At 48.3% G+C, this 22596-nt stretch overlaps 1 protein-coding gene across 3 annotated transcripts in view; it reads left to right on the top strand.

Annotated features, from left to right (window-relative positions):
• Positions 1-22596, top strand: part of SLCO2A1 (solute carrier organic anion transporter family member 2A1) — a 79559-nt gene that overhangs the window by 44352 nt on the left and 12611 nt on the right. For all 3 annotated transcript variants that reach the window (XM_039837178.1, XM_039837179.1, XM_039837180.1), the window contains exons 4-9: positions 15427-15654; positions 16530-16628; positions 18088-18224; positions 20018-20093; positions 20629-20793; positions 21872-22061. In XM_039837178.1, coding sequence (XP_039693112.1) covers positions 15427-15654; positions 16530-16628; positions 18088-18224; positions 20018-20093; positions 20629-20793; positions 21872-22061 — 895 coding nt within the window. The remainder of the gene's footprint in view (positions 1-15426; positions 15655-16529; positions 16629-18087; positions 18225-20017; positions 20094-20628; positions 20794-21871; positions 22062-22596) is intronic.

Genomic DNA, 22596 nt, shown 5'->3' with positions numbered 1-22596 from the left:
TGAGTAAGAAAATCCCTAAGTTTGTAATGTCTTAATTTACTCTTGCTCTTGAATTATAGTTTAGCTATAAAGAGGATTTTAAATTCATAGTTGTTTCCTCTTAGCACTTTGAAGATACCATGCCTCTGTCTCTGGCTTCTCTTACTATTGGAAATTCTCCATCAGTCTGATTGTCATCTCTTTCTAGGTATTTGGTTTTTGTCTCTAGTTGTGTTTAATATGTTCTCTCTTCGTTGCTGTTCTGCATGTCCACCATAAAATGTCTAAGTATGGGTTAATTTTCATTTATCTGTGTGGAAATGCTATTTCTTTTAAAGATTAAGGTTTTTCTTTAATTCTGAAAAATTCTCAGGCAAAAATGTTCCCAATAGTTCATACCCATATTTTCTCCATTCTTTTCCCTAGAACTTCTCTTAGACATTTTTGTTTCTGGCCTCCTTGTCTCTTAACTTCTCTTTCACAGTTTCTAGTGCTTCATTCATCTGTGCCACATCCTGGTGATTTCCTCGGGTCTGTCTTTCTGTTCATTTAGTTGCTCTCTAGTTCTGCTACTCTGATTCTGATGTCTAACTCACCCTTTATATTGCAAAATTTAATGACTCTATAGATTTTGCTAATTTTTAAAAGTTATTAGAATAGTTCAAAGCTATCTGTCTTATTTGTATTGGTATTTCCTTATGATTTATATATATATATATATATATATATATATATATATATATTTTCTTTTTGGTCTCCTTAATTATTTTGAATATATTTGTTTTATAGTCTTTTTCCAATTGTTCTTTTAGATCAAGTTTTGAGAATGCTGACCCTCCCAGTGTTTTGTGTCTGCTTGCTCTTGTTCGTGGTAGATTATTTTCCTGGATGTTTAATGATATCTGACCATGGGGTCATTTGCGGTGAGATTTTTTTTTTCCTTATAGAAATTTTGTGTGATGTGTGGTCTGAGTTGGGAAATAGCCCCCACAGAGTGGTTTGGCATTTGCATTTACTCAGCAACCCAGGAGCATCACTGCTTTGGAGCTAATTTTATAATAATTTATTGGCTTGGGACAAATTCGCACTTGTTTTAAGGGATGTAGGAAGCGGCAGTGGTTTTATAATGAGCAGCAGTGAGAGGCTTAGTCCATAAGTGCTCATTCTTAGTCCATGGCATTGAGTTGAAGGATTAATGAGCCACCCAAGAATGTGCAGAAGGAATAACTGATCCCTGTTTGCATAAACATCGGACTTTTAAAAAAGTCGTGTGTGTAGATCAGGTTTGGGAGATGAATCACTGAGAATGATAGGAGGGATTCCTTCATGGGCTGTGAGACTTGTGGTGGGGAGAGATAGGTGGCTGGATGGGAAAAAGGATGAAGCAGGAACAAGGACATAGTGATGAAATTTCTGCTGGGTTCTGCAACAGCCAAGAAAAGAAAAATTCTGGTCGAAGGAGTCTTCTCCCCACCTCTCCATAAATCGCCGGTGAACTAGCCATTTCTCACAAATGCATTGTGGCCTTGGATCCCTCTGGACTGTTTAAAGGCTGAGACCTGCTTCGAGTAGGCACAGGAGGAAGGTAGACCCGAGCCTAGGGGTGGGTCCTCCATGCTCTTTCTTCCCCGCAATCTAGACAAGGGGCAGGAGGCCAGCTCTGAAGGAGAGTCAGGAATTGCTGGTCACCCTGTCAAAAAGGGTGGTCAGGCCCACAGCGCTGTCATCTTTCCAGACCTGAGGTCCCTGCCCCTCTCCATCAGCATGAAGACTGGCCTGATGAAATCAGCAAGGGAGCCTGGGGCTCTTTGGCCAGGCTGAGGAGAGGGCATCCTGCCAGGCACCACACACTGAGGCTGGCTTAGCCTGGTGGGCTGGCTCCCCGCAGCCTGGGCCACATCCCAGTGGCATTTGCTTAACACAGACCAGCCGCCACAGAGGATGGTTAGAGACGGGCCTCTGAAAGCGATTATTCTGCTCCTTGTTAGGGACGGTCCCACAGCTGGTCCAGCCCACCCGATCTTCCCTGCTCACAGGGAGACACTGCCATTCCTGCCTTGACCTCAGTGCCCTGAGCCAAATCCTACTGATATAGGACCGAAGGGGACTGTGAGGGGGGCCATGGCTTTACTCTCAGGTCTGCAGGGAGGACTCCCTGGCCAGGAAAGTGAACATTTTCATTGCTGTTACTCATTTTGCTTGTGTAAATTCTATTTGCAACAGTAGGACATGGCAGTCTCTGTCACTGACAAGAATAAGTGCAACATCTGGAAGTGCTCAGGGCTGAGCTACCTTCGGGTGCCAGGGGATAGGATGGGGAGGACTTTGGCCCAGAAGCCACATCCTTGGGATCTAGTTGGACTGTGCCCTGGGTGCCAGTGCAACATGGGTTTGTGCTATGCTAATATATACAAATAAAAATATTCATACAGTCTCACTTCAGGGGGAAAGTTTGAGAGAAGACTCCTACTTCAAATATATTCCTCTGGGAACTTTCTTTTTGAATTATGCAAGGCCGTCAGGAACAAATGCATTTCATTAGATGCACCACCCTGAATGGTGTCATGAATCTGAACGGTCTTCGGGAGTCAGGCGGTCCTGGAGCGATTATGGGCTTTGAGACTCCCTGGCAGCACGGCCTTGGCCCCTTCCTCCGCAGCTCTGAGTCTCAGTTCCTCCCTGTATGAGATGGACCCCTCCTTGCAGGGTTGTGAGGGTTGAGAGGATGCATGTTCAGAATTTAACCCAGTGGCTGGCATGTGCAGCAACCATTAAGTGGTGGCTCTTGTCACTGGTGGTTGTAGGGACAACATCGGTATTATGCTGGGTAAACTAAGGTACCCAAACGAGGAATCACCCTACTTCCTGTGGTAGCTGAGTCTGACAGCTTGTGGCTGACCAGCTGGGCGTCCCGGGGGCAGTTGAGTTTCTCCCTGGTCCTCACTATAGGTTCTTTGCTCTGGCCCAGAGCAGGGCCATCCCTCGATGTAGTCATTGCTGTGTCCTCACATGTGACTCCATAGGATTTTTCTCTGTGGAAGCTTAGGCTGCCGTTCTGCTTTACTCCCAGATCCTCGGATTGGAGCAGCCTGGCTGGATGCGTAGAACATGCACTTTGATAGTTCAAACCCCAGCTCAGCCGTTTTCTCGCCAAGTCTTCTTAGGCAAGCTGCTTCTTCACCTTTCTAAACCTGTTTCCTTTTCTGTGAAATGGAAGCAGTAATCCCTCCACTTTCAGGATGCTCTGAGGGGACTATCAAATTAAAATAGTTTAGGTAAAGTGGCCAGCACTTGTTAGCTGTTCAGCAAACTTCTCTCTGCCTGCCCTGGCTGTGGCATTTGAAATCTGTTACTCCTAAGTAATGTCCTCCCCGCAGACTGTTATCATGTGTTGATTGACGATTTCTTCCCCTTGGAGCAAAAGCACTCCAGAAATGAACATGGGAAATGAAGAGTTGCTATGTGTTTTAGGGAAAAAAATTAAAGAGGGGCTGAACATTGTAGGAATCACAGAGACTTTTAACAACTAATTGCCAAGTTAAAAAAGGCCATGCAGACATTTATGAATGTTTAGATTTTCTAAATGTCAGTGGTGTCCGGAAATGTGCCCTGGCGCCTTTAGAGAAAAGACGAGCTACCCAGCCAAAACCTCTCAGACCACTTCTGGAAGGGGTGGAGAGGTTTTGGTAGGTGGGAAACAGGCCAAGATGAGACCAGTTCTCCCAAAGAGATAAGAGAAGGGTCTTTGGGAACCAGCGTCTGGTAGAACTAGGTGTAACCTGTGAAAGCTCCTAAGCCAAGTCCAGGGGGAAGTCTGCCCTCACGCAGACAATGGATGTGCATAAGCAGGGAGCTTCCTGTAGGATAAGCAGGGGAGGGAGTCGATTGTATTTTTGGAACAGTCAAGAAAAGAAAGGGAAGAGTCATTTTCTAGTCCTTTATTCAGGCAGTGGTCAGCCCCTCAGCCATGCTTTTCAATCGAAGGGTGTCCCTGGGAAGGAGGGTGGCAGGAGAGCATAAGGAGAGGATGCCTCTCGCTCCTGAGTAGCCGTGTCCCTTCCTCAGTGGTGGACACACAGAACTGGGATTAGCTCCCCAACCTCCAGAGGAAACTCACTCCACGGAACCGTGGGAGCCACACAGGCCCCTCCACCAAGGGCTGTTCTGCAGCGAACATCCAGCTGAGCTGTGAGATAAATATGCTCAGAAGTCGTGGAGGAAGGGGAAGGGCATGTTGTGCACAGGGAAACGTGCGTGTGTTTGGGGGGTAATTGTGTACAGGTGTGTATGTGTGTGTGAGGGAGGGAGGGAGGTGCTTCTATGTGTAGGAAGTGGAGTGGGGAGGAGAGGTAGATGTATGTGGAGATGGGAGGGTGGGGGCGGGGAGGAATCGAGAGAAGCGTGTGTGGGGGGCGGTGTGGAGGGTGGAGACGGGGGCGTATGTGAGAGGGGAAAGTGTGTGTGGCAGGGGTTGGGTGGGTGTGTAGAGGTGGAGGTGTATATGGGGAGAAGGGGAAAATGTTGTGTGTCGGGGGTTGAGGGGGTGGGTGGTCAGGGTGGGAGTTGCACGGCCTGGCCAGTTGGATCTATTTAACCTGAAAAGAAGAGAAAACAACAAGGAGTGGGAGGAATCACAAAACACGGGTGCTATTAAGTCAACCGAGAGAAAAATCGCCTCGAACAGATGAGCCCAACGAAGCCTAAAGAAAGAGGTGTGATGTTGAATATTTTTTTAATATATAGTGTGGGAAAGCATAGAAACCAACGTGGAGAAATGATAGAAAGCACTAGGCTGCTGTGTTGAACATCAGGGAGAGGCCCGGGAAGGAGCTGGGGCTCTGTAGGAGAACTGGTCATCTCCATAGCAATGGCCTCTTTAAAGGCCCAGCAGTTATGATTTGAGAGTAGCTGACTCCCCGTTAGCCTTTCTTAGCATGTTTTGTGGGCAAGTCACAATTGCCGCTTGGCCGGCCTGGAAACATGTCCCCTTCTCCTCCTAGGTCTCCAGCTAAGGCCTGAGCAGAGACGTGAGCACGGCTCCTCCTCCACGCTAGTTTAGTCATCCCCCTTTCTCAGGAGCGAAGCTGGGATGGCAGGCCTGCTTGGGGTCTGGTGGGGAAAGGGAGGCTTAGGCAACAAGCTGTATCCTGAGTCCTTATCCCCTGGAGAGAGTCACTTCTCTGGGACCCCCAGCAGACTGTGTGTGTTGGGACTACCTACGGCAGTGGGGAGGGTCTCCTTGAGAGAGTCAGAACCCAGGATGGAAAAGGAAGGCTAATTACTATTTCAGTGGCTTTAGGCACCCAGGAAAACTATCAGAGATTGGAGGATAGCCCCACAGAAACACGGGGCAGACCCCTGTCCTTCTGGAAAATTGGCTTGAAGAAACCATTGACCCCTCTCTCCTGCAAGAGGCCTTGGGCTCCCAGAGCCCAGAGGCATTCCTAGGAGACACAGGGAGGAGCTTTCTGGTCTCCTTGTCACACTTGGTAGAGCTGAGGCTGCTCTCTAGGCCCAGACACTTCCTGTGGTCCAAGGGCTTGAAATGCGAACCACCAGACACATTTGGGCAGTTAGCTACCTATCAGGAGACGGGAGAGCAGCTGGAGCAGGTTTTTTTCTCTCAAGAACAAAAGGACTTATCAGGATTCAGAGTTTGGATTGGCCACCATCAGAGAGGATATGAGGCTCAGAGATCTAAAAAGGGGAAAAACAGCAAAGAGAAGTCAGGACCAACATGATGGTATTTTGAGGTGACACCTTGGAGAGGTCATTTGGTGAATGAGATTAGTGCCTTTATAAGAGGCCAGAGAACCAAATGACTCTCTTCCTGTGTGAGGATACAAAAAGAAATTGGCAGTCCGCCACTCACTAGAGGCTCTCACCGGAATCCGACCACACTGGCACCCTAATCTTGTACTTCCAGCCTGCAGAACTGTGAGAAATAGATTTCTGTGGTTTAGAAACCACACATTCTGTGACACGTTGGTACAGCAGCCCAAACCGGCTCCATTAGATTCCTTCTCTTTGGTTGGAGCCCCTTCTTACAGCCTTAGGTCTAATTTGGAATTTTCAGCTTTCGGACTGTCTTATTAGTCATTCTTCCCAGCTTCATGTCATTTGTGTCATTCACAAATTAGTCAGCTATTCCCTGCTTTCACCCAAGTCTGTGACAACAGCGTTGAGTGGCACACAGTTTGGGCCATCGCCTTCCAGCTCACACTGGCCCATCAACTCCTGACTGGCACGCTTTGAGCCGGTTCTCCCTGAGGACTCTCCAGCCACGTGTCCGCATCATGTCTACTAGGATATCATGACAAGCTTTGTCAAAAGGCTTCCTCCAGCCAAGTAACACCGAGTTATGGCTTCCTGCTGGTCTGGGAGCCCCCTTAACAAAGGAAATGAGGTTGGTTTGGTATGAATGGCTCTTGATGAACTCATGTTGGCTCAGCTAATTGCTTTTTCTTTCTTCAAAGAGCGTCTCATCAGCCTATTGAATAAATCTGTGAACAATAAGTTCTGCTTCACTCCCAATTGGGGGGGGGGTGTGCGAGTTAAGCACACATCTTTCAAATATTATGGCTCTGAGCCATATCCTGCTCACTCAGGTATGTCTTCCTTCCCTTCTGTCCACTAAGTAACAGTTTGGGTGGTGTACTGAAGAGGTGATGCCTCCTTCTCTGGCCTGCTGGCAATTCCTCAGGGTGCAGGCACGTGTGCAGGGCCAGGGTGTGGGTGAGGAAGCCCATTGCCATTAGTGTCACACCCAGCCTTATTGTGCTGTGTACGGTGGACTTTTCCTCTCATACCTGGCTCATTGGTCACGTGAACTGTTCAGTACAGATAGGCATTTTCCTCATGGCCACCTCCAGTGCCAGGGTGCCAGTGCGGGATGGCGTGTTCCATGTCAGCCTCAGAAATAGTCTTGGAAAGTCAGTCTTGAGAGCGGAGCAAAGGAACTCTCTCCTTCCGCTGTCACCCCCAGCTCACTCTTTGTCTGTGCAGATGTGAACCCTTCCCAGCAACCCACTTGCCCCAGAACTCATTTATTCCAATCCGTCCATTGCTGGTGGCCAGCACTGATCTTCCTTGCCTCTAGTTTCTAGACCCAGTCCCCAAGTTCTTAAAAACTTGGACTTTATTGCCCATCTCCAGAGTTCTGCCATCTCCCTTATTCACTTAAATTTCTCAAAATTTCTGGCCTGTTTGGATGAAAATTGATCTTATTGTATAATCACTATGACCCAAGCTATAATATACTCATTATTTTTCATCTTATTAAGAATATTGCAAAGTAGATATTATCATATCTGTTTTGGAGATTAAGACACTGAGGTTCAGTGAGCAGTAGAACCAAGATGTGAACCTGGTCTTTTTGGCTTCAAAATGTAAATTCCTTCCATAGCCCCATGAGGTGACCCAGGCTGTCAATTCCGACTCTGTTGGTTTCTGCTGCTACAGAAAATTATGTTATCTTACTTTCTCAAAATGAAACTCAGAATGCATATGCCCATAGAAATTATTTTGTAAGTGGAGGCTTAGTCTAGTTGGAATGGAACACATATTATTATAGGAGCATTATGGATTAGTAAGGCTTGGTGAACATCACTGGGAGCTCCGCTTCTGATGTGCCAAACACCCACTTTACAAACAACTTTGAGATCTCAAATCATGAGTAAGTTTGGGACAGCCTGTTCCAGGCATGCTGGTGGGAGTTGCCAGAGTTTCTGGAAAAACTGTGGAGCGGCCGAATTTAGAGAGATGAGGAAATAGGTCCTTCAGAGTAGAACATTCTGAATGAGGTTCCAGGAGTTTGCTGATAGCCCAAGGGCTTGGCACCTTGGCCATGCTTCCAGAAAATTCTCTGGAAGCACCCCCACCTTTCCCTATTGTTGCCATAGGTGTGGGTTTTGTTAACCTCCTCCTCATTTGGCCCTACTCACCCACGAGCCATTTCCCCTTCTGAGCGGGGAGGTAACGGGTGGTTCTCAAGAACTGTGGCTCGAAGAACTCTCTTCTGCCCTCCTGTTTCTCTACCAGAATAACGAGAATGGCTGATCGAAGGGAAGCCCAGCTTGCCATGGCCTTCCTGTGTTGCTTGACCCTTCTTCGGTCCTCTCTCAGCCCCAGCTCTGAAACTTTGTGCCGAGGCGTTTTATTATGCCCTTGACAGCCTTCTAGCCAGTCTCAGCCTGGCCACACCTGGAACGTGTGTCCCTGAACGGTGGTGTGGCCAGACTGTGGTCTGCCCAGATCTGCTGCATCTCCATGGGTTCCATTCTAGGGAAACAAAGCTTCCTGCACAGAGTCCCTTAATTTTCAGGGGTCCAGAAATTAGAATCTGCCGAGGGGTCCAGAAATTAGAACTGGATTTCTGCATATTTAAATTGTGGAATGATGAGTCAGAGAGTTGACTCACGTGCAGCTAGGGTGGTGCTGGAGGAGGAAAGAGGTCCCAGCCTGTTTCTAGTTAGAATTTTACAGCCTTGTGAAAACTGGCACAGCCAGACCTCTGGTGTCTTGTGTGTGTGTTGGGGGGTGGAGGAGGACGTGCTCTGATAAACTTGAGCTTTCCAAAAATCTTCCTTGGGGAACATGAGAAACAGACTGACATCCAGCTGATAAATAAACTCCCCTCCCTCCCTTTCCCAAGCTGCTCCAAGATGGAGGCAGGCGGCCTTGAGTGGGCAGGCGGCCTTCGGAATCTGTGCTGGCTGGAATAGCTGGGCATTTCTCTGACCTTACCATGGGATTTGACACAATGGCAAGGTCAGGTTGGAGGAGAAGGGCGATGTGCTTCCATAAGTCAATGGAGAGAGTAACTGGGTACCGGGCCTTGGCTGAGAAATGGGGAGAGGCTGCTCCTGAAGGAAGCTAAGGAATCAGCTTTAGGGAGGAGAGGGCTGGATTGGAGCAAAGAAAGCCGAGCCCCCTAATTCTGCCAAATGCTCCCAACACAGGTCTTTTCCTTACCTTGTTTCCAGCCCTTGGACTCACTTTTCTCTGTCCTCTTATTTTTAAGAGAAGAGCCTCATTAGTGGTCCAAATTCTAGAAAACTCTGCTCTTGTCAGAGTAAGCTGACCATGGCCACCCGCTGCAGGAGTCCCAGGCATGAGTTCTTGGGAAGCCTCTCTGACATAAATACAGGCATAACTTGTTTCATTGCACTTTGCTTTATTGAGCTTCAGAGATGTTGCTTTTTTTTTTTTTTTTTTTTTGCTAATCAAAGGCAAAACCCCCCACTGGCAAAAAGATTACAGTTAGCTTTATTGCCATGCTCACTTCATTGCAATGATCTTGAACCGAACCCGCAATATCTCCAAGTTAGGCTTGTAGCTGTCCTCACATCGAGCATGCCCTCTGCAGGTAGATTTAACTGTTCTTTCCCTTTCACAATGTCAGAGCCTGATCTGGGATGGATGTGGCCCCATTCAGGCTGGCGCATGGAAAAGAGTTAGTTGGGAGACCTTGAGTCAATCTGGAACACAGAATAGCCAAAGAGAAACTCAGTAGACTTGAATTGAATTGGGGCCAATTGATTATTTTTTAAAATACACTTTTTTAATAAAGGCAGTTTCTGACATGTAATCTGACATTTTAAAAGTAAATCGACAGTTAAACAATCCCCAGAAAGACTGGCCTCCTGGATCCTTCATCAGGTGAAATTTCATGAGAGTTTTTGTGGCATCGGTGTACCCTAAACATGCTATGTAAAGACTTAAAAAGCTTCAGTTGACATTTTCACAATGTTTGATGACCATTAAGTGTCCCACAAAAAATAATTTAGCCAGCCAAGCCAGCAACAGTGTTCTGTGAATTTAGTAATGAGAATCAGCAAAATCAAGAACTAGAAGTCTTCAAAGCAACACTTATTCTTTGCTCCTTTGATTCTCAATCGCCCATTCTCCTAGGACAAGCCTGGCCTTGTGAGTATTAAACACACATCACCTTACATACAACCCTCTGGACTCTGCATCACCATCCACACGGACGGTGAGCTGGCCAGCGCTCCCGGCTGCTCATGCAATGCGTAGCCTCACCTGTTTTACCACTGAAACGTCTCTTGACTGGGTCAATTCTATTCCTTGCACACGGACCTTGAAAACTAGTCTTAATCTCTCCAGTGTATTTACTGTACTGCCTCCCGCCATAATCTTCACTGTCATCCTTAGGATACAATCCAGGCCCCTTCCCAGGACATGCAGGCCCTCCAGGAGGGGCCATGCCTCACCCGGTTGTACTGCACGCCAACCACACTGAGCCTCATTTTGTGTTGTGGAGGGTGTTCCCACACCTCCGAGTCCCTCCTCATGCTGTTCCTCTCTCCTCCTCAACACAGATCTTCTGTCTACTTCCATTGATTATTCTCAGCTCCAAGGCCATTTCCTCCAGGAATCTTTTCCCAAATCCTCCTCCCAGCAACACTGGGTCGCTGCCTCTCCCATGTACTCCCTGACACCCTGTCCTCTCCCAACTCAGTGTGTACCAGCTGTTATTTAAATTGTGATAAAATATACATAACATGAAATTTACCATTTTAATCATTTTAAGTGTACAGTTCAGTGACATTAAGTACATTCACACTGTTGTACAACTGTCCTCACTGGCCATCTCTAGAACTTCATCTTTCCCAACTGAAACTGTACCCATTAAATACTAACTCCTCACTCCACACCACCCACCCCCTCCACCAGAAACCTCCATTCTACTTTCTGTCTCTATGAATTTGTCTATTCTCATATAAGTGGAATCATGCAGTGTTTGTACTTTTGTGTCTGGCTTATTTCAATTAGTGTAATGTCTTCAAGGTTCATCTACTTTGTATGTAGCAGATGTCATAATTGCCTTCCTTTTTAAGGCTCAACAATATTTCATTGTATGTATATATCATATTTGGTTTATTCATTTGTTTGTTGGTGGATATTTGGGTTGTTCCCATCTTTTGCCTATTGTGAACAATCCTGCTGTGAACACTGGTGCACAAATATCTGCTCGAGTCTCTGCTTTCAATTCTTTCGGGCATATGCCCAGAAGTGTAAATGCTGGATCATACGGTAAGTCTACTTTTTAATTTTTCTGAGGAACTGCCATACTGTTTTCCACAGTGGCTGCACCATTTTACATTGCTACCAGCAATGTACAATGGTTCTAATTTCTCCACATCTTACCCAACACTTGTGTTCTGTTTTTTGGTAATAACCATCCTGATGGGTGTGAAGTGATATCTCATTGTGGTTTTGATTGGACCAGGCAATATTGTGGCTGCTTCTTGGATGATCTGTGTACCACAGTAGACCAAAATGTTCATAAGGGCAGCACCTGTGCCTGTCTCAGTCACTTCCATGTGTCCTACCCCCGCAGAGCGCCTGCCTACAGTCACTATTGACCAAATAACTGAACAACTGAGAATGAACAAAATGTGGTCCAGTTGTCTTTTCAGAGCTCAGCATCAAAGCTTTTTCCCCAATGAAGCAGGCATGGTCCACATGGCAACTGACAGTCTTGGGTATGGTCCTTAAATGGCTGAACTGGGGACGGGGGCTAATTCTTTGCTCTACTTTTTGTCTTCAGATGATCTTTAAACCACTCTTATGCCTAACATAGACCTAGCTCTGCCATAGCCTGCAAGACAACATGCAAGAGGAAGGTGCTGTCACACCTAGACAGACGAGACAGACAGGCGGCTCGACCAAGTACATTTGCAAGTGACAACAGCCCACGGTTTTAGGGAACTTTAAACTTTTCTCATTTAAGTATATTCCAAATATACTCAAAATTTATTTAAGTCTTCTGAAAAGAAATGACATTTGAAAACTTGGTAACAGCCCTTGTATTTATGGGTTCTTTAGAAATAGCTCAGCTCAGACAAAGTTGGCCCAGGGAAGTGAGCAGAGAAGCATGTGCCGATCTGTTCGAGTGACTGCACAGCTGTATTTAGTCAGTTAGCAGTGTGGGTCAGCGGGGTTTAACAGGCCTGGCAGCCTGCTCGGCCTTCATTCCTGAACACGCCCATTTGATGTTGGTACTCACTCGTCACTTTTTCTAAAGACTAGCACAGCCCACAGCATGTAAACACTCATCTTCCCAGTATATCTCGTGTGGCTGCCACACTGAGGGCCAGGAGTGAGCAGTGAGGATGACACTCCGCTTGCCAGGCCCTCCAGCAGCTTCCCACCCTCTGCAGTGCTAACCTTTCGCTGGACTCCTCTGAGGTCTTTTAAAGTCAAGGTCATTGATATAGGGAGTCATGATTCAGTACTAGAACCCAAGTCCCAGATTCCTAGTCTAGCCCTTCCAATACCTGCTGGCCTCGCCTGCCCATGACAAGGGAATCCACATGAGTTGGCCAGCACCACACCCCGATTTCTGGGTGTTGGACACGAGTCAGTATTGGTGGAAGTTTTGTGACTGCCCTGAGAATTAGACCCTTGCAGCATTACTGAGCCCCACCAGCCTTCCTTCAAGAGGGCAGGCATAGCCGTCAGACCTGCTGACCGACTGGCAGGGTCCTGCTTTTCATGCCTGCACCCTCTTCTGGAACCACAGCCTTCCAGCTCCTTAGTTACCCATAGGGAGTTTTCCTATCCAGCCGCCAACTTATGGTCTCCACCTCAAGGGAAACTGAGGCTCAGAAAGATTTAGAAACTTGCTCAAGTTCACATAGCTACCTAGGACCAAAACCAGTTTTTTTCTTTTCTTTTTAAACTACTTTATTGAGGTATGATTCGTATGTCAAAAACTATACATATTTAATTCATACAATTCAATGAGCTTGGGGATAAGTATATACCCCTGAAACCATCACCACCATCAATAGACATATCTATTACCCCCCAAAATTTCCTCCCACCCCTTTTTACTGTGTGTGTGTAGTGGGTATGTATGTGTGTGAGGGGGGTAAAGAACAGTTAACATAAGATCTATCCTCTTAGCAAATTTTAAGTATATGATGCAATATCGTTAGCTGTAGGCACTATGCTATAAAGTAGATCTCCAGGACTTATTTACTTTGCATTCCTGAAACTTTATAGCCTTTGACCATTACCTCCTCATTTCCCCTCCCCCCCAGCCCTTGGCAATCACCATTCCATTCGTTGCTTGCGTGAGTTTGACTATTTTAGATTCCACATGTAAGTGAGATCATACAGTATTCATCTTTCCGTGTCTGGCTTATTTCACTAAAACCAATTTTTTGATTCCCTCTGCTGTGCTTGTTTCATCTCATTGTCTCAGATTTCAGCACCGCTCCTGGCAGCTAGGACACCTCTGCTGGGAGGAAGTAGGTGTAAGGTCCCAGCCACCTACCAAGCACAGACAGCCCATGCCTTTGATTGTAGCTAGGGATAGGGGAATCTCCCCAGGCCCAGATCCTCCATCCCCGCAAAATGTATATTGTGTCTTTTCCCAGCTGCCATTTCAGACTTGACTTCAGTGTGGACTTTGAGTCAATCACATGCGTGTTCTAATGCCAGCTCTGCCCCAAACCAGCCACTTAGGTAGATCAGTAACCTCTGTAAGCGGGAGACAATGTACGTCACAGCCTCAGCAGTGTCTGCTGGTACAATAAATGGAAGTTTGAAAATCCTGGCACTGGAACTGGGGTTGCTACAGTATAAGCTGTAAATTGGAGAAAGGCTCAACACCCCACAGAGGAGAGGAGGTGTGGGAGAGGGGTGGACAGAGAAACACAGCCCTGGTGTAATGCAAACCTTTGCAGGCCTAGGGCCTAGGCCAGAAAGAAGGGCGATGGTAATGGAACAAAGACACAAAAACTGAGAGAGACATTGTTAAATTTTGGCTGTATTTATTCATGAAAATGTTTTTAATTTAAAAGCTCTTACTGTTGCTTTATTTCAAAATTATCTTGTGTTCATTATAGAAAAATTAGGAAATACAGAGGCAAACACACATACAAAGATCACCACAATCCTATGACCCGGAGGGAGCCAGTCTTCCCAAATTTTTCTCTGCATATTCAATTAGTCCCCATAAGTCCTCTAAATTAGGGATCGGACTCTTCTCCAAACCACTAGTTATTTTTTTAAACCTACAGGATGTCACAGCTGTCCTTCCATGCTAATGAGGCTATATCCCCACCCTAATTCTAAGATGCTGTCTCTTCTTTCACCATGAGGTTGGACCACTCTCTACTTGAATTCTACATTGAAAGTAGGATAATGGCTATGGGATGAGAGGAGGAAGGTACATGGGGACACTAAACAAAGTCCAGGGACTGGTCGCTCTCCTGGGTGTTCCATTCTCTGCACATAGCTGGGGTCAGGTCTGGATGACCTTGACCAAACCGACATCTTGGCCCCCTTCGCTTTTCCTGGAACAGGCCTCCCTGGTCAGTGGGGGAACCCTCTAGGCCAGCAGTTTTCCAACTTGTCCTACACAAACACTAGTATAGAGGACAGGTGACAGTGGGGCCGGGCTGGACGAAGCGTGTGTGCCTGGGGCAAGGGAGAGGACCAGGAGGAGGGCAGGCTCCTCTGTGGCCCCACCATCCAGGGCAGCCCTGAGCTCAGCAGCACTGGGAAGAGTCCTCTGTGAGGGGCAGACCTAGTTCACAGCCCTCAGTTTTCCTCTCTCTGGGATTTTGGGCCCCCTCTTGCTCGGGGCTATACCCTCTCTGGGAGCACTACGAATAAGAATTAAACTGAATCCTATTAGTGCTAATTGAACAAACCCACAGAGTGAGATCAATGATGCCAGTGGTTTCCACTGGCAGCACGGTGCCCACAGGCCTCATGGAGAGTCTCTGGGACCCTCACAGAGGGGTGTCAAGGTGCAGTCTGGCTCCTTCGAGTGCAGCCTCAGCTCCCCATCTGTAACAACAGGAGTTGCACTAGAGGTATCTCAAAGTCCTTTCCAATTTCTCAAGTTCTATGATTCCTGGGAGCTGCTCACGTTTCATAAGGACGTTAAATGCCTTTGGCAGTAGGCTTTCTGGTGTGATACAGTGTTCCTCCATGAGGGAGGACTCTGTAAGTCATGGCCCAGGAGAGACGAATCCAAGGCCAGAGATGTCACTGTCTTCTGTAGGACAGAATGACCTCGGTCCTACTAAAGAGAACCATATTCTAGAGATCCAAGCCTGAGGCTGAGCACAGGGCGCTGAAGGCCAACAAGCTTGGGTTTTGATCCTGCATCCCCCGTTTTTCAGCTGGGTGACCCTCTCCTCCAGAAATAAAGGTATTGATCCCTGCACGCCCAGCTCCCTGCCTAAACCCATAGAGAAGAAAGAATGGGTTCTCATGCGCGTAAGAGACCTTTTCCATCTGAGAAGGGCTGCTCCTGTAGAAGGGAGCCCGACCTCTCACCTTTCTCTCACCTTTGTTTCTAGATTCACTCCCAAAAGGCCTGGGAGAAAGGCCGGGTTCGGAGGCCAGCTGATAGAACCAGGAGACCACGGTGGTGGTGACCAGCGTGCACTTTCATTGCAGGGAACAGCAGCCTCTTTCAAGCTGATCTCTGTCGGAAGCATTGGCAGGACCTGCCCCCCAGTAAGTGCCACAGCTCCGCCCAGGACACCCGGAAGGAGACCAGCAGCATGTGGGGTCTCATGGTGGTCGCGCAGCTGCTGGCAGGCATCGGGACAGTGCCCATTCAGCCATTTGGGATCTCCTACGTGGATGACTTCTCGGAGCCCAACAACTCGCCCCTGTACATCTGTGAGTCACAGGCTTGAAGAGGGCTGCAGAGAGGGAGTCCTCTCTGGGTCCTGATGTGACACCTGCTCAGGCCCTGAGAGGCTGAATCAAGATCTAACCCTCTTTGCCCCACAACACAGCAAATGAGGGCAGAGGTTTGCAGATCAGACAGACCTGAGCTGAAGGCCAGCTCTATTACCTACCAGCTGCTAGATCTTGGGCGAATAACTGAGCCCCAGTGCCCCAGGCTCCTCACCTGCAGAGTGAGGCTAGCAGTGAGGTCATGTATGTAACCACTTAGCCCTGTGCAGGGCACGGGAGAGCTGCTTGACCAGCGGTAGCTACTGGGACTGTCCTGTTCTCTAGGCACAGACCAGGGCACACATGTCCTCCTGAGCCATCCGCTTAGGGATGGCTTGGCCTCAGATAGGCACAAGCAAAGTAAATGGCAGGTAATTATCTGACTGCCCACATCCTTCCCTTAGAATAAGCCACACTGAGCATCTTCAGGGCTCACACCTCAGACTGGACATATTACACTCACTGGCTCTGTGGCCCCCCAGGACCCTGACAGGGCCATCAACATTGTCCCCACAGGGAGCTTCACCCACCTACACAGCCCCAGACTGGCATCTTTAAATGCTGGGGAGGCCGTTTCCTTCCTGGCAAGTAGATCTCTCTGACAGCTTGCTGGAGGAGAAACAGCTTTAGTTCTGCACATCTTAGGATCTTGAGTTGTTCTGGGCTTTTCTGTGGGAAATGCCACCAGTATAGACTTGTCAGAGTCTGGAGACAGATGGGGTGACAACTCAGGAATCCCTCAGCTAGGGAAGGAGCCCAGGGCCACCACACCCTCTCGATCCCCCTCAGCCTCCTTTCCCTGCTCCTCTTTCCAGCCATCTTATTTGCCATCTCCGTGTTTGGGCCGGCCTTCGGGTACCTGCTGGGCTCTGCCATGCTGCGGGTCTTTGTGGACTACGGCAGGGTGGACACAGGTGAGTGTGTGCGGGGACTCCCATCCCATCACCAGTTCCGTGAAGCAGCCGCCCCTATCCCCCAGCAAGTCAGGGCAGAGAATGAAAGCTTCAGCTGCAAAGGCTCACTGCCACCTTGCTCACTCCTCAGTGAAGTCCCTCAGAAAGCCAGAAGCAGACACCGAGCACCTCCTCTCAGCAGGGGCCGTGCTAGATGCTCTGAGGGGTATGCTGCAAAAGAAAATACACTTTCCGCCCTCAGGAAGTTTTCAGTGGGCCACCACCACTGCCCATCCTGGTGGTGGTATTAAAAACCATTCCCATCAGCCAGAAGTTGTGGCTTGAAGGCAAATCTGAGGCAGATCCTCAGGCATAACACCCCTACCTGTGCCTGGCACACAGATCAGAGCCTACCCATCTCACAAAGAGTTTGAGCAGGTGTTAAACCTAACCGTGCTGCCAGAACCCACAGACTCCTGTCCCCAAGACATCAGACCATAATGTCATCTGCACCGTGTCATCTGTCTGTACTTCAAACAAAAGGGGAAAGCCAGGGGGAGATTTCTGTCCCAGGGTCAAGTCATCTTTGCCCTGTCATGGCACTTCCTGCATTGACAACTATTAAGCTCAGTTAATAGTCTCTTTGGGCAACTACCTCTTAGTTGCCCAAAGAGACTATTAACTGAGCTTCCAGTCCACCGGGAACAGTACCCAGGGATGCCTGTCACTGTTTGGCTAAGGGCCATTCTGCTGCTTTCTTCCTCCCTGCCTGCCCATGTAGTTTCTTTACAAAGAGAAACACAATGGCAGACTCCTAGATGCCAATGAGAGACTCGCTAGGAGAAAGCATCTCCTTCGTAGACCAGGCAGCCCAATCTGTTGATGGTTGTTTCCTCGGGCTCCTAATGAGTAGAGGCTTCCTTTCTTAGGGATCAATACAGTTGGGAGGCAGTAGCATTCAGTGGTTAAGAGTGCAGATTTGGGTACTAGGAAGGCGTAGGCTTAAAACTGACCAATAAAATGGCGCTTACTAGCCTTAACCTTGGATAAAGACAAGGTTAACCTCTATGATCCTATTTCCTGATTGGTTGGAGGTGAATGGACATAGCTTCTACCTCATAGACCTGTTTGGAGAACCCAGCAGGATAATAGATGTAAATATGTGGTCTAGTGTCTAACCCATGGGAAGCTTTGAGAGAGTCATTATCAAAGATTGGGAATAAAATAAGGTGAGGCCAAGGTTCTGATCTCTTCAGCCCAGGGATTCTCTGGTGCTCTGCTTCATGCACCATGGCCTCTATTCCCTGGGGAGACCAGAATGGCCTGGATAGGGAATGTCGTCTTGACCAAGGTTCTAGCTCATGGCTTTAACTCTTCTCCATCAAGGGGAGAATGTCCCCCTGATCAGAGAGTCTCTTTCTTATAAGGTAAGATTATGCATTCATCCAACAAACATTTGTGTCCTTTGCTTTCTCTTCAGCCTTAGTTAACTTGAGCCCTGGAGACCCACGATGGATTGGAGCCTGGTGGCTGGGCCTGATCATTTCCTCTGCTTTCTTGGTTCTCACCTCTTTCCCCTTTTTCTTCTTTCCTCGCACAATGTCCAGAGAAGTGGAGGTAAGGTTCTGAGAGCCTGTGACTCTACCTATAGAGGTTTAAGAAAGGGAGGTAAACATAGAAAATAAACAGAGCTGAGAAGCTGCAGCAAGTTAAGCAAACTCTGGGTGAAATCTACACGAGTCTCCTGATGCAGGACTTCTCAGAGGCTTGGAGAAGTGAGAGAGCTGGTGAATTTCCAAAAGATGGTGTCTCATCAGTGCTCCCTTTTCATGTTAGCATCCAGGGAATGTAGTTCCATAAACACTGAGTTCATTTAAGTTGGGAGAAAAAGTGAAGATCCAATAAAAGCCAAAAATGTGACCTGGCACAGTTGGCTTCTGCATTTCATGGGGCCTCCTGTGCCTGAGCCTGAAGCACTGAGTGAGGGGGTCCTAGTGCTGAAGAGTGTGGGGTGGGCTGAGAGCAGAGTATATTTTGAGCAGACTGACCTTCCACACATCTTCCAGTCGTATCTGTTGGGGAAAGAAATCAGGGAAGGATGAGAACGGAAAACAGTGAAGAGAAGTCTGCATGGAGGCTTTGATGTTAGGCTGACAGGTCTAAAACTCGTTCTGATCCCATGAAGTTCTGGGGTACTGCGGTGACAGGGTGACCACGCACTCAGGTGGCAGCATGGCAGCTAGGCTGAGGTTGGGGAGTCAGGAAGGAGGGAAGGCTGGAAATCAGAAGAGGCCAGAGTAGAGATGCAGAATGCAGCTGAGGGCCAGGGCAGCGACAGCTGAGGCAAGGGCTGGGACAGACATTCTTGGAGAGGGTGCCGAGAAGGACTCAGCAGTGAGCCGGATTCGAGGAGAAGAAGGGCCACAGTTAGCGCCAGAGTTTTGAGTCAGAGACAGAGCTAGATGTTCAGCAACAAGGTACGTGAGATCTCGGCCCAGCGATGGGAGGAGGGATGGGGTAGGAGAGTCTGGGCTTGTCTTGAGGGAAAATTAAAGAGTTTGGCAATACATCATAGGGGTTTGGGGGTCAAGCAAACCTGAGTTTGAATACAGTTCTGCTACTTGTAAACTAGATGAGTGATCTTAGGCAAGTTTCTTTGTCCCTAAGTTTCCTCTCCTTTAAAATGCTGGAGATAGAGTATATATCTCGGAAGGAGGTTGTAAGGAATGAGACAATGCATGTGGAACGCTAGGCACCGTGCCCAACATGGAGAAAGTGCTCAGTGAATGGGAGCTTCTGTGCCTGGCTATGGGTTCCTCTGGAGGATCTTGACAGTGTCAGAGCTCGGGTGGTTCAGAGCTGCAGCTGACAAGTTCAGAAGAGACTGAGAGTTCACTGAGGCGTTATTCATGGAAAGTGCAGCAAAGGGCCAGACAGAGCCTTGAGTGAGACTCAACTTTGAGCCGAGAAGGAAGCAGAGACTCCATAGAGGAGAAAGAGAGAGCTGGAAACAGAGGTCATTCTAGACTAGAGTGTCCCAGAAGCCAGAGGCCCCTGAAATCCGAGGACGAGGAAGAAGTGTAGCCATCACAGACACGCAAGGGGTGAGATCCAGTCAGACACCTTTTGGCATCAGCCATGGGAAAGTTAGACCTGAAATAATGTGCCCAGAAGTATCTTGGGAGGCATCAGTATGTGTGAGTTCTAGTCAGCAGCCAAAGCACCAGGCTCTCTGACATGCGGGTGGTGTTGGCTTCAAGAGAGCAGTCTTTGGACACCTCGCTACTCACCACTGGGGCAGCTCACTGCTGCCCAGTCCTGAGTCACTGAGACCAGAAGGGTCAAGGGCATAAGAAAGGCGGCCGCAGGGAGCCTAGGCTATTAACACTTACCTCTTTTGCTTCCTCCAGAGGTCTGCCATCACTGATGAGGCAAGGAAGATGAAGGAGGTCAAGCCAAGAGGCTCCCTGGTGGATTTCATTAAACGTAACTGATAAGCCCGAAAGAGCCCTGAGTGGGCTGGCTTTGGGAAGGGAGAGAATCAGGGGGTACCCAAACCCATCGCTGCGTGTGGTAACGGGCAATAAGAGCAGGTGGTCTATAATTGGTCCATCTCTCAGAGAGAATTCTTCCAGGGGTCCTGGTGACTGCTTCTTTGTGTGTTCCAAGTGACTCAAATTCAAACAGAGTCAACCCCACCCTGATAATTTGGCCCCTGTGTTCTTCTCTCTCCTGCCTTCTCGTGGAGGTGGCTAGCATGTGAGGACAATGTTCCCACTGTTAGTCTTATTTCTAGCCACCCTCCACCTGATTTTTCCAGGCACATTCTCTTTTCCTTTAGCCCATAAACATGTTGAGTGGGGGGCCGGGTGGCTGTGTGTCCCTGGACTGCCCACTGAACACCGTGGTGCCTCAGATTCTGCCCTGAGGAAGGAGAAGGAAGGGCAGTAGCCAGTCTCACAGTACCCCATGATGACTGCCACCCTCAAAGACCTGGCCCCTGACGGCCACCTGTTTGCAGGGTTTCCCCGCATCTTCCTGAAGCTCCTGATGAACCCACTCTTCATGCTGGTGGTCCTGGCTCAGTGCACCTTCTCCTCGGTCATCGCTGGCCTCTCCACATTCCTCAACAAGTTCCTGGAGAAGCAGTATGGCACCTCCGCAGCCTATGCCAACTTCCTCATCGGTGAGTCCTAGGGGTGCTGCAGAAACTGGAGGGAGCGACTGGGAACCTTCTGCTGCCCATCCAGGGACGAGCGAGGGCAGACTGAACACAGATGGGAGACAGAGGAGGACTTGCCCGGGGGAAAGAATTTTAGGGACATTTTTCCTAGTTGGAAATCTAGAATGTTCTTGGCAGATTTCTGGGGCTTCTATTATTCCAGGCAGGAATGGGCAGAAGCTAGGAGCTGCTTTCCTCCCCATTAGAGGAGCTGGAAGCTTGACAGCCTCCCCAAAGCCCTAATGTCATCAGGGGCAACAGAGGAAAGAGAGAGGATTGAATTTGAAATTAGGTAAAATGCCTCCTGGTTCTGTTCCCTCTTCTCAAGGACTTGAATACATTGCTTGGGCAAGGAGTCTGTGGCCCAGTGATTCTCACCCCTGGCTGTACTTTAGACTCTTCTGGAGAGCTTTAAAAAATACAGATGCCCAGGCCCCACCCTCCACCAATGAAAGCAGAGTCTCTGGGTGGGACACATCATTGGGGGTTTTTGCAACTGAGGTTGAGAAGCATTGATGTGGTCTCATCTAGTACCCAAGTGAATTACTGGGCCCAATCCACAGATGAGCTTGACCACATGGATATGACAAGATGGTCAGGGCATGACCCCCGACCTCTAGTGTGGCCGTTGGCTGTGACCTTACCCCTCGAGCCTTTGACCTCTGTCTAGCACATGAGGCAGGGGGCACCACCAGTGCCTTGCTAACCCTGCATGATCACAGTGAGGATGCAATAAGGGGTCAGGTAATGACAGGCACTTAATCAATGCACATTCAACCCACATCCTTCTGGCTGCAAAAGCCTTACTTTTCTCTTTATTTTCTGCACAGGCAGGGAAATCATCTATGTCAAGATAACTCTGTAGATGTACTTGGAAAATAGTAAATGCTCAATAAATATCAGGTATCATTATTGCAGCGGAGCATACTAAATGTTCTCTCAGGAACATGTTGTCGTGCCCCTTCTCCGTGGTCCAGCTCGGCGTCTGTGCCCACGCACCTCCCAGGCCTGCGCACGCAGACCAGCTCCTGTCTCTCCACAGGTGCTATAAACCTGCCCGCTGCGGCCTTGGGGATGCTGTGTGGAGGGATCCTCATGAAGCGCTTTGTTTTCTCTCTGCAAACCATTCCCCGTGTGGCTGCCACCATCATCATCATCTCCATGATCCTCTGTTGCCCCCTCTTCTTCATGGGATGCTCCACCCCGGCTGTGGCGGAGGTTTACCCCCCCAGGTAATGGAGATGAGGGGAGAGAAGATGCCCTTTGCTAAGGACAGAGCCTGGACCTGGCGGACGTACATCTTCCTTTCTGTTTCTTCAACTCTCTTCCTTCCTTTTCACTTTTTGATCTAATACCTTATGGGCAACTTAGAAAATCAGATCTTGAATAACATACTTAATCATCAAAAGAAATCAGAGGGTCTTAGTGGGCCAACCAGCAATCAGGATTAAGGCTCTGTTTTTTTAAGAAGCCCCCAAAACTAATTAGTTTGGTTTCACGATGAATCTGTAGGGCTGTAAGCCTCAGGAACCAGGAAATAAACTATGTTTAGCATCGGCTCCATGCGGCTAGAATTACTGAGTCTCATTGAGCTGCTGAAGAAAGATGAGAGAAGGAGTCTTAAAAAGATCTGGGGGGGAAAACAATGAAAGTGATGGCAGACTTGAAAAATTAGGGCAGGTGAGGAAGAGGGCAGGTAAAGTATACCTGTCGGTTTTGCACAAAGCAACATGGTCCTAAGTCTTAAGCCTGGCTTCATATTCAGGA

The sequence above is a fragment of the Pteropus medius genome, unplaced genomic scaffold, assembly GCF_902729225.1.
Source record: "Pteropus medius unplaced genomic scaffold, Ma_sr-lr_union100, whole genome shotgun sequence".
In the NCBI taxonomy this organism is placed as follows: Eukaryota; Metazoa; Chordata; class Mammalia; order Chiroptera; family Pteropodidae; genus Pteropus; species Pteropus medius.
This window is presented reverse-complemented; position numbering and strand designations above follow the sequence as displayed.